Source organism: Oxyura jamaicensis, chromosome Z, assembly GCF_011077185.1.
Source record: "Oxyura jamaicensis isolate SHBP4307 breed ruddy duck chromosome Z, BPBGC_Ojam_1.0, whole genome shotgun sequence".
Lineage (NCBI taxonomy): Eukaryota > Metazoa > Chordata > Aves > Anseriformes > Anatidae > Oxyura > Oxyura jamaicensis.
This window is the reverse complement of record NC_048926.1, coordinates 30,080,043-30,090,440: the sequence shown is the minus strand read 5'-3', so window position 1 is coordinate 30,090,440 and position 10,398 is coordinate 30,080,043. Positions and strand designations below refer to the sequence as shown.

General features: G+C 37.5%; 1 protein-coding gene across 2 annotated transcripts in view; it reads right to left on the bottom strand.

Annotated features, from left to right (window-relative positions):
* The window catches only part of LOC118155935, a 14,699-nt gene extending 7,597 nt beyond the window's left edge, over positions 1 to 7,102 (bottom strand). For both annotated transcript variants that reach the window (XM_035309609.1, XM_035309610.1), the window contains exons 1-3: positions 7,052 to 7,102; positions 3,810 to 3,974; positions 1,704 to 1,826 (exon numbers count right to left, since the gene is read on the bottom strand). In XM_035309609.1, the coding sequence (XP_035165500.1) occupies positions 1,704 to 1,826; positions 3,810 to 3,921 (235 nt within the window). In that variant the 5' untranslated portion in view covers positions 3,922 to 3,974; positions 7,052 to 7,102. The remainder of the gene's footprint in view (positions 1 to 1,703; positions 1,827 to 3,809; positions 3,975 to 7,051) is intronic.
* Positions 7,103 to 10,398: the final 3,296 nt, after the last annotated feature.

The following is a 10,398-nucleotide window of genomic DNA, read 5'->3' as shown; positions in this document are numbered from 1 at the left end:
TCCTTCCTTTCCTTTTTTTTTCTTTCCTTTTTTTTTTTTTTCCTCTAGGAATAGCAGTATCTTCTGTATCAGAACCTATTGATATGTACGAACCTATTTACAAATTGCTTCTGCTAAGCAAAACCAATACAAATTTTGCTTCTGTTCACAAATTAGCACTAATTGTCTAGGTTACTTAAAACTCAATGAAGTTATTAAACATTGAAGAGTCACTTCAAAAGATGTCAAGAACACTTAAATATCTTAGATATCTGTGTAGCCGTCATTATTCACAATTTAATAGAATAAAAATTATATTAATCTAGTTTACAGATATATCAGCCAAGCCTTTCTATGTCTGAAGCATACACATTAAAATTCTCACTCCTGTAAAAAATTAGTTTCTGTAAGAAAGCTTCAGTAATAGTTATTCTACACATTTCTTCTTTTTCTAGTATTTTGGTTAGAAATACTTTGTTTTTCTCCCTACTATCATATCTTTGGAAAACATACAGCTCTAGGATAACTGCAATTGTTATTTGCCTCTTATTCATCAAAACAACACCCTCTAATGACTACTTCTGTTATGCTAGTTGTGATAACATTTGGGGAGTCAATTAGAGAAGCCCACCTGAAATAAGAGATGAGTTGCACTAAATAAATAAATAAATAAATCATCAGATTCCTAAACTTTATCTATTTTTCTTAATTTTTCCTCCTTTTTTTTTTTCTTTTCTTTATTGCCTGATTGTTATCTTCACAAGGTGCTGCACCTGGGTTGGGGCAACACCAGACATGAGTCCAAACTGGGAGAAGAACTCACTGGGAGCAACCCTGTGGAGAAGGACTTGGGTGTTCTGGTGGACAAAAAGCTCAATATGAGCCAGCAGTGTGTGCTTGCAGCCCAGAAGGCCAACTGCATCCTGGGCTGCATCAACAGAGGAGTGGCCAGGAGGTCAGGGGGAGTGATTGTCCCGCTCTGCTCTGCCCTTGTGAGGCCCCACTTGGAGTGCTGCATCCAGGTCTGGGGCCCCCAGCACAAGAAGGATGTGGGGCTGTTAGAGTAGGGCCATGAAGATGATCAAGAGGCTGGAGCACCTCTCCTAATAAAGAGAGACTGAGAGAGCTGGGGATGTTCAGGCTGGAGAAGAGAAGACTCCAGGGAGATTTCATTGCAGCCTTTCAGTACCTAAGGGGGGGCTTAAGAAAAGATGGAGAGTGACTTTTTACATGGTCATATAGTGATAGGACAAGGGGGGAATGGTTTTAAACTAAAAGACGGTAGATATTAGGAATAAATTATTTATACAGAGGGTAGTGAGGCACTGGAGCAGGTTGCCTAGAGAAGCTGTGTTGAAGACCAGGTTGGATGAGGACCTGGGCAACCTGATCTAGTGGGTGGCATGGCAATGGGGTTGGAGCTAGATGATGCTGAAGGTCCCTTCTTACCCAAGCCATTTTATGATTCTTTTCTGGTATTAACAGGCAAATATCTAGATTTCCCATTAACTCTAATGAGAGTGAACAAAGTAAACTTTTTGTTTAAGAGTATGTACCTACTGCAAAGTAGAATAAAAGTCTCCTTATATCACTATCAATATTTAGAAATATGCGATAAATTGTTATCTCTACTGGCTAATGGACAGAAAACATAATAGTGCATTCAACATGTTGTATGGTACTATACAGACATTTGGTGAGGTTTGGTATAAAAAGCACACTACCTTCATGGGACTGTGAATCTTTGGTTGATATTTCATGATGACCATCTTCATCTAAGTCAAAATGCACTGTTTTTGAATCTTCAGTCAGTAAATAGCACTTCACTGTTTTTCGCAGACTAAACACTGGTAATTTTACTGGCAACAGAAAAATGGTAAAATTACATAATAAAAATAAATCAAGTGTATTTTTACAGCAATCTTTTCCTGATAATTACTGTATAAGTAACAGAAGCTAGATTTACCTTAGAACAGTATAAGCAATATATAATAGAAATTACACAATGGGTTTAAGCCGCTGTTTTGGAAGCTTGGTGGTGATGTCAAGAAGGAAAGCAAAGATTTCTTTGCCTGGAAGGTTACCTCAGTGAGAAGATAAGATTTATTCTGAGCCTTCTGCAGAGTTAGCATGTGCAAAAACTTGATCTCGTAAAAGTGGCTTCCAGCTCAAGAGGTGCATGTAAGCCTGAAGAATGGGGAACAAACAGGGGTTGTGGACAACCTACAGATAGCTGTGTTGGAAGAAACTAATGGGGAAAGGAGGAATTTGGAAAAAAAAAAAAAAAAAAGAAAAAAAAAAAAGAGAGAGGAGACCTGAATCAGCAATTGGTTGGTGTAGAGAGGCAGAGACAGAACAATGCTCTGTACAAAAGCCTGCACATGGAGAGATCAGCAAAGAGCACGTAGTTAAACTACAAGTTTTTGAAACAGGAGAAACAGTTCTGCTGCATACTGTTTCTAGATTAATTTCCTTCCATAAGTACCTGCCTGTGTCCCAGTTCTCCACTTGGAAAATTGGATCTGCATACAAACGAGTTTTAGGGTCCATCTGTTTACCTAAAATAGCAGCCTTTGGGGCAATACCTGGCATCTCTTGCTGGGAAACAACAACAACAATAAACCAACACCACCCCAAAAAAACAACCAACCAACCAACCAAAAAAAACCCCACCAACAACTACAAAAACAAACAAACAAACAAACAAACAAACAAAAACCACATATATTTGTAGGGAAAAGGTGTCAGTAGGGAAGTTCAGCCAACTGGGTGTCCAACACTTCCAGAGTATCACTATAAAGTGTAATTTGGATTATGCTAGACTGAACATTGTTTTCCTGGAATATGTTTTTTACTTACAAATTCATTACAGAATTCAAGACATTTCTGGAACAACACAGACCTCTAGGGCAAACAAATGCTGTAAGACAAACAGTCCTTTCCCGGCCAGAAAACTTAGGCAAGTAAAGCAACAGGATACTCAAATGCATTGGCAATGAGATAATATTCTGGAAATGTTTGACCTCACTGAAAGATTTTATTACTCTTTTTATATTGATATAGAGCCTCTGAAAAATCTGTTTCACAGACATTTTGAAAAATAGAGCTGTTTTGGGGAAGCTTACTTTCTGCCCTGATTAGGCTGAGCAGAAACTCTGCAGGTTCAGTGAACAAAAAGGATAAAGGAAAAATCCTTGACACACCCTGACCCAAGTCACACATTCCAGCACTGGCAGGTCTGACACATGCTGTGTTGGACCTTTGGCATGCACATGATTGACCCATTAATGGGCAAAGGCCTTCTCTGCATAGGTCTGGCATCCTGGGCTATCAGACCTCCAGAAAAAGGATGGGTTTTTCTAAGAAGCAACAGGACAGCAACTATCATAAGTAATAGAGCAAAACTTTAAAAACAAAACCAAAAACATTATAATATATCACAACACTTATATTGTAAGAGTTATGGTATATTTTAAGAACTAGTACAGTACAGAAAATAAAATGCTGGTAGGCCTGCTATGACACTCACTGTCTTGCAGGGATGTATACATGTAGTTCAGAAATTACCAGTCTGCATTTGGTCATATAAAAATTTTAATGTTGCTCCTTTGGGAAGTATTTTTTTGCTGGTTGTTTTAAGCCAGCTTTCTTCCCCTCCCCTCCTCCCCACTTTTTTTTTTTTTAAAAAAAAAATCCTTCAGGTATTTTTACTTTTGAGCTTATTATCTATTAGCTTTCCACATACTTGATTTAGTTGAACTCTGACTTGAGTTGGCATCATTACCTTCCCAAGATTATAACCACATTTTTCAGTCACAGGAAGGAGTTACCTGGCTTTTCAGCAGCTGCTGCTATATTGCACCGCAGAGATCTCCCTTTAGCCAGTTGCCTTCCAGAGGCAGGCACTTCGTACGGTTTTTGGCGGCTAGAGCGGAGCAGCATTGTCAAAGTCCTTGAGAAACCCTGATAACCTGAGTTGCCTCACCTTCCCAGTCCTAAAGCAGGAAATAGAATTAGTCACAAAACTTCATAATTCAGTCGAGAAACAAGTTTACAAAGTGTATCATTTTGATGTGTGACATTCAACAGAAGGAAGATAAACTCAATAAATGTGTGATTGCGTGCATGACTCAAGCCTGTGTCTTGAAAGGCAAAAATGGTGTGTTTCCAATGATGGCGATTCAGGTGATCTACCTAAACTTAGGCTAAGACGCATGCATAAGGTTTTGTTAAAGGAGTACACTGTAAAAGACTCCCTCCTATATAAAATATAAAGAGTTGGACTCGATGATCCCTATGGGTCCCCTCCATCTTGGGATATTCTATGATTCTGTGATTCTATAGCCTGTTTAGGTGATTACTTTTTTTGTTATAATTTAATTATTTACACTTTTCAGTCATAGGAATCTAGCCATGCTTTGCTAGCTGTATTGAAAAATCATATTATTTTTCTCCCTCAGAAGTCTTTCAGTCAACAATCATTTGTGAAGCATTCATAAATTATAGAATATGATGCTAACTTCAACATAGTGTAACCTGGCTTTCATTAAAGACGTGCAGATGCCACCATACTGTAATCTTAAAGTGAGATTCAGGAATGAGGACTGGAATTCGTAGATTTGAGGTGTATATTAGAAATATTCTTTTGTTAATGATACAGGTGACTAGAAAAAAATCAATCCTTGAACAGTCATATTTTCAGATCACGAATGCCTCATTTACAATCTGATCATTTGACTTCAGTGTGTTCTTCATTTTTCAAATGATGCTGCATTTGTGACCATATTTACAAAATTCATAGAATCATAGAACCATTAAGTTTGGAAAAGACCATCAAGATCATCTCGTCCAACCAGCCCCCTACCACCACTGTCACCCACTAAACCATGTCCCTAAGCACCATGTCCAACCTTTCCTTAAACACCCCCAGGGACGGTGACTCCACCACATCCCTGGGCAACCCGTTCCAATGCTTGACTGCTCTTTCAAAGAAGAATTAATGCTCTTTAGTTTATGAAGGCTAGATGAGTAAAAGGATTTAAGAATTACCTAGGCTAGATATCCTAAACAGAGGTTGCTGTCTAAGAATGGGAGCTACATTGACTGATGAATCACCTGGCCAGCTAATAAGATATACCGAGCACACAGCTTAAATCACTGCATGTCAGAAAAGCTGAGGACCATACTTTGGTTTGTGAAAAGGGAAATAATAATAATAAAGGCAATAATACTAACTTTTGGATCTTGAGAGACTTTAGTGTGCTAAGTGTTCAGCATTAACAAAGCATTGAGGCTTAGACCTGGGAATCCTCAAAAACAGGCATTTAATCCCTTATTGAACATTCCTAATGAAAATATAAGTACAGCTCTAATTTGGCTGCAGTTGAACAGAAGTTCAGAAGATCCAAATTCCTGATTTTTGTATCTATTGGAGCAGTCAGGGAATTGTCTTCCCCTGGTTCTGCCCTTCGTATACCGCAGTTACTAATGCTAACTTATGTTCAGTTAGTCCTCAATGATTAATGAAGTGAAAATCATTTTTATAGAGAACCAGTATGGTATCATGCAAACCACCAAGATTCAGAGTCCTGCATCTGTGTTATTTATACCCACCATCTCTGTAAGAAAAGAAAGATGATAACAAGCTAGGACCCTGAGGGGGACAGGGCTGTTCCAAGAAATTTTCCAAAGCATTTCTAATAAGTGCACAAATTTCTTAGAACACTATCTTAGAAAAGTTTTGAACTTAGTAATAACTTTTCTAAGTTCTGAAGGACTGTAGATAAGTTCAGTTATTTTGGGCTATTTTAACCAGCACACACATCTAAAATGGAGAAAATACAAATGCTTCTGTTAGACCTTCACATTTGTTAGCTCTCTAGAAGAAATACAGCTCTCTACAGTAAATTAAAAGCACACACTTCCAAGCTTCCTTAGTTTGAATTTCCTCACGTGACCCCCAAGATTGTGTGCAATATAAACACTCCCATTCTGATACCTTTCCTCTCCCAAAGTGTTCTTACATACATGCCACCTGCTCCTGCTTTTTACATTTTTACGTACAGTTGTTACTGTTGTGTGTTTCTCCCTGTGTCTATTTCTTTGTTTTAATCTTTTCATGCCCATTTCTTCAGCTCATTTCTTTTCCTCTTCTGTAAAGTGTAAGCAGCTGGAAGAACGCTAGAAAGAACAGCATAGTGTTCTTGGCTGCAGACCTGGTTAACCAATGTTTGTTTTGGAGATTTCTGTTTCTTTCATTTTGTTTCACATCTATGCTAACTGCAAGTGAAGCGGAAAAGTTGAGCTTTGGCTCTTTACACTGCTAAAATCAGGTATACTTGAGCACACTGCTGGTTAGTTGTAACAAGACAACCCTGAAAGCATACAAGGTCTGAAAATTTTTCCTGTTCCATAGACTGTATTGATTTATTTATGTGAAGACAGCAGAGAAAAACTGTTTCATATATATATATATATATGTATATATATCTATAATCTGTATAACTTTTCTTGTTCCCTTAGTGTTCTCTTTTGTTCTTAGCCATTATTCACTCTTCCAGCTGTCCCAGACTCGTCTCAGTACATATAAACAGGACTTTAAAAATGTGCAGTTCATTCACACAGCAGTATGATCCATATATTATCCCATTCTGTATTGGTACATTCACAGCAAGCTATCCCTAAAAGATCAGATCTGTCTTTATTGAGTGTACTGGGTTGCAGCTGACAGTCCTGCTCCCAAACAACATATGTAACTCCTCAAAGAGTCTTACAACTTCACAGTAGATTAAAAGGAACTTCTGCCATTCAAATAGCTAATAAATAACAGGGTCATCAATTCTGTCAAATCAGCCAGCCTTAAAAACTCTACAGACTGTAAGATAGATATAGGAATATATGAAATAAGATGTAAACTAGACTAAAGGAAGAGCCCTCAGAAGAAAAATTTAAAGTCCACTGAAAAAAAATCTGTATTTGCCAGACTCTAAACAAGCAGTATGGTAAATAAAATATTAATTTCAAGCATTGCAACCCATTTTAAAATCTGCTGCAGTCTTCCACTCTTGCTTACCTTGTTGTGCCTGCTACTGTCTCTGTTGGGATACTTCCACACAGCTGAATGCTAGAAGCAGCTCTGCTACGGCCCATTTATTGCCTGAACACATGGCAGGAAGCCAAACCTTGTAATAAAAGAGAACTCTGACGTAGACCCAGTCTTTAAGATCTTTACATCCTCTCAATTAAATCAATATTTTTTTCTGTCTTTCACTGGTGAGGTAATTCTAGGATTCTGGAAAACAGCAAAACCAATTTTTTAAACTTTTATTTTTTTAAGGTGCTGTAGAAGTTGTCTTTGCTGGAACTTCATGCAATTTTTTAGCCAGTATTTCTGCATAGTGCTTCAATATCTGCAGAAGCACTGTTCAGATGTTCTATGTCATTGGTGTTATTACTATCTACTGTTCCTTCAAGGGCTGACTGAAGGGCAGATGGTGGGTTTCTGGCAATATTGACATATTAAAAATAGGAGTGAAGCCTCAGTTTCAGGGAGCTTAAAATAAGTTAACTGCTTAAATATTTTCCCAGCTATTAAAAGGGATTTGCAGTTCATTGTGCCAACTACAATAACTGGACTGCTTCCAACATAGGAGTGAACTTGTTTAAAGCGGATGTGTTGTGTTTATTTGCCCATAAACCCCAGATATTTTTTGTCATAAAAGAATTACCTCTATCAATTATCACATTAGTTACGTGCAGTAAGTATATCGTTCTACATTCCTATCCCTTCACTCACTTATCAGTCCCATCTATCCATACACATAGATTTGTCTTAATGTAATCCTTGCATTTACAAAGGAGTGAATCAGACATTTATATATGTCACTGAACTAATGAAGCTCCTCTAAAAGCAATTGCTACTTCCTTTTAGGCAGTTTTCTTAAGGTAAAGATTGAGCAAATCTGAACGAAGCTACATTTTTCATCTCAAATTTGTATACTGTGTCAAGAAAGTTCTCAATTTTACCTGTATTTGGTGTAGCAAATACCTTTCTTAGTTCATTAAGCCCCCACCGGACTCTGTAACTACATCAGATCAATAGAAAGACTTTGCTAGAAGATATACTTAACAACAAAGCAATGTGAAACTTTGAAATCTCAGCAGCGCAGGGTAAATGCAATGAAAAACATAGCAAATGCATTTTTTAAAAAATAGGTTTTTTTTTTTTCAGAGGCTGCACTGGCGCCGGATCTGATGAAGCTTGCAGCAGCTATGTTTGTTGTTACACTGCAGATGGATCCAGGTTGCAAGGTGCAGACTGTATATCATGAGAGCTGTTCTGGCAGGCTGTGTCTGACTCTAGGCCCCAGGGAAATTTTACGTGTCCAAGTGAAGTGTTTGTGCTTGTCACAGCACAGAACTATTTTTGATTTATACAAATGAATGTACAAACATTATCATGCACTACACCAACACTACTGTAGAATAACTGAATAATAATATATGAGATGAGCAGCCACAAAAAGAAACTATTTTAAATTACTTGTAATTGATACAAGGTGCATTAAGTCATAGAGATACTAAGGATGCATCAATGTTGCAGCTGATCTTAGCCTTTGAAATTCATTTTAAACATTTTTTTTTTTCTTGTTTAGTCTGTAATTGGCAATGGCATTGATCATTTCTGGATCTGAAAGACTCTGAATACACTTGCTAAGTCCACACCAGTAGAGGTGTTCAACAAGAAATCGAGGTTTTAGTTTAGTCTACCCCAGACCTTTTGCAACAGTATTTCTCCTCTGCTGTTCTCATGCTCTTGTTAATAATCTCAGAGACTTGCAAATGAAAACCCCAATACTGATGTTGTTACTGCAGATCCTACAGAAAGCAATTGCCTTTCATGTTGGAAACGCCCCTTCTACTCCTCCCTTTACCTGCCATTTGGCTGCAGCTTCTGCTTTGCACTACATGGCCAAAAACATGTTTGCAGGAAGCTCAGCAATGAATCTGCCCTGCAGCACCTTTCCCACTCAACACGTGCTCCCATCAGCAATGACTATCATAACATAACTACCATACCACATGCAGAAACACCAACGGGGAATTTGTGCAGATCCTGATGAAACTATTGAGTTATTGTGGGGAAGTACTATGAGGAGAACCACCTGCTTCAGTGGGAAGGGTGCATAGGGCAGGATACTCATCTGGGGAGCATTTTTCAATTCTCTCTCTGCCTCCCTCTCCCTTTCTCCATCTCTCCCTCTTTCTCCTCCTTGGTGCCTACGTCCCTTCCCCTTCCTTTCTGTCATTCCATCTCTCCCTGTTCTTGCTTGTTTTCTTATTTTCCCACAGCAGTAGCTTCATCATTAGAGTCAATGTGGTTCATCAACTGTGGACCCCACTAATAAATCTTCATTCATATGTACTAAGAACACTTTTTCTGTCCCTACAGTTGCACTACTATGTCCAGTCCATCACTGGACATATCTTCAAATTCAAATGAATTCTTCAAATAAAATTATATTTGAAAAAAAATAACCTTTAGTAAACGGTTTATATTGAGGAGAAACTTCAACAAGATTATTAGAGAGTCGGTATGAGTCAGTAAGTCAGTATTAATATAATTATCAGCCCCCCCTCCCCCCCAATTTATATTATTAGGCCACGTAATGCTTTTTTATGGTTGCCCAAGACAGCAGTGAAAACAATCTACTACTTTAGTTTTAGCTACATTAATGAGATAGAGGAAGATATAGGATGATAACACGATGATTATTATTATCTTTTTAAGGTAAAAAGGCAATCATCTACAGCAAGTCAATATTTGCTGTAATAAAAAGGAGGAAAAAATTTCTTGCTACAACATGCTTGAATAATATTGAGCATAAAGTAAATATCAGCAACTACATTTTAACAGCCAATGAATTGCAAAGAATTTGCAGGTGAAATAACTCAAAGTCTCTCAAACAGCAACAAAATTGAAACATAGCCAGCGGACTGTAATAGAAAAAAAGATCAGATATAAAAACTTTTTTTTTTTTTTAAACATGACTACAGTGTATTGACAAATTTACACTGGCGAAAAGTTTGATGACATATAGTGCCATTCCAAAGAAAGCCTATCCTAAACATTTTCAATGAAAATGATTGAAAAATTCTAAATAGATGTGAAAGATAGCAATTGCAGATTTTGGAGACAAGAGGTTAAAAACACTAGCTCTAGTTCTGAATATAGAATTTCTAATATAAAACTTAGTGACTTATCAGCGAATACAGCTTATATTTTCATTATACTAGGATGTATTAATAATTGTATCAAAAGTCCATGTTTTTCTTCACATTGAAGTCTTTTCTACTCCAAAGTCATGAAGACACCAAATTCAATATATTTAGCAGCTTACTGAAACAAACTGACAGCAA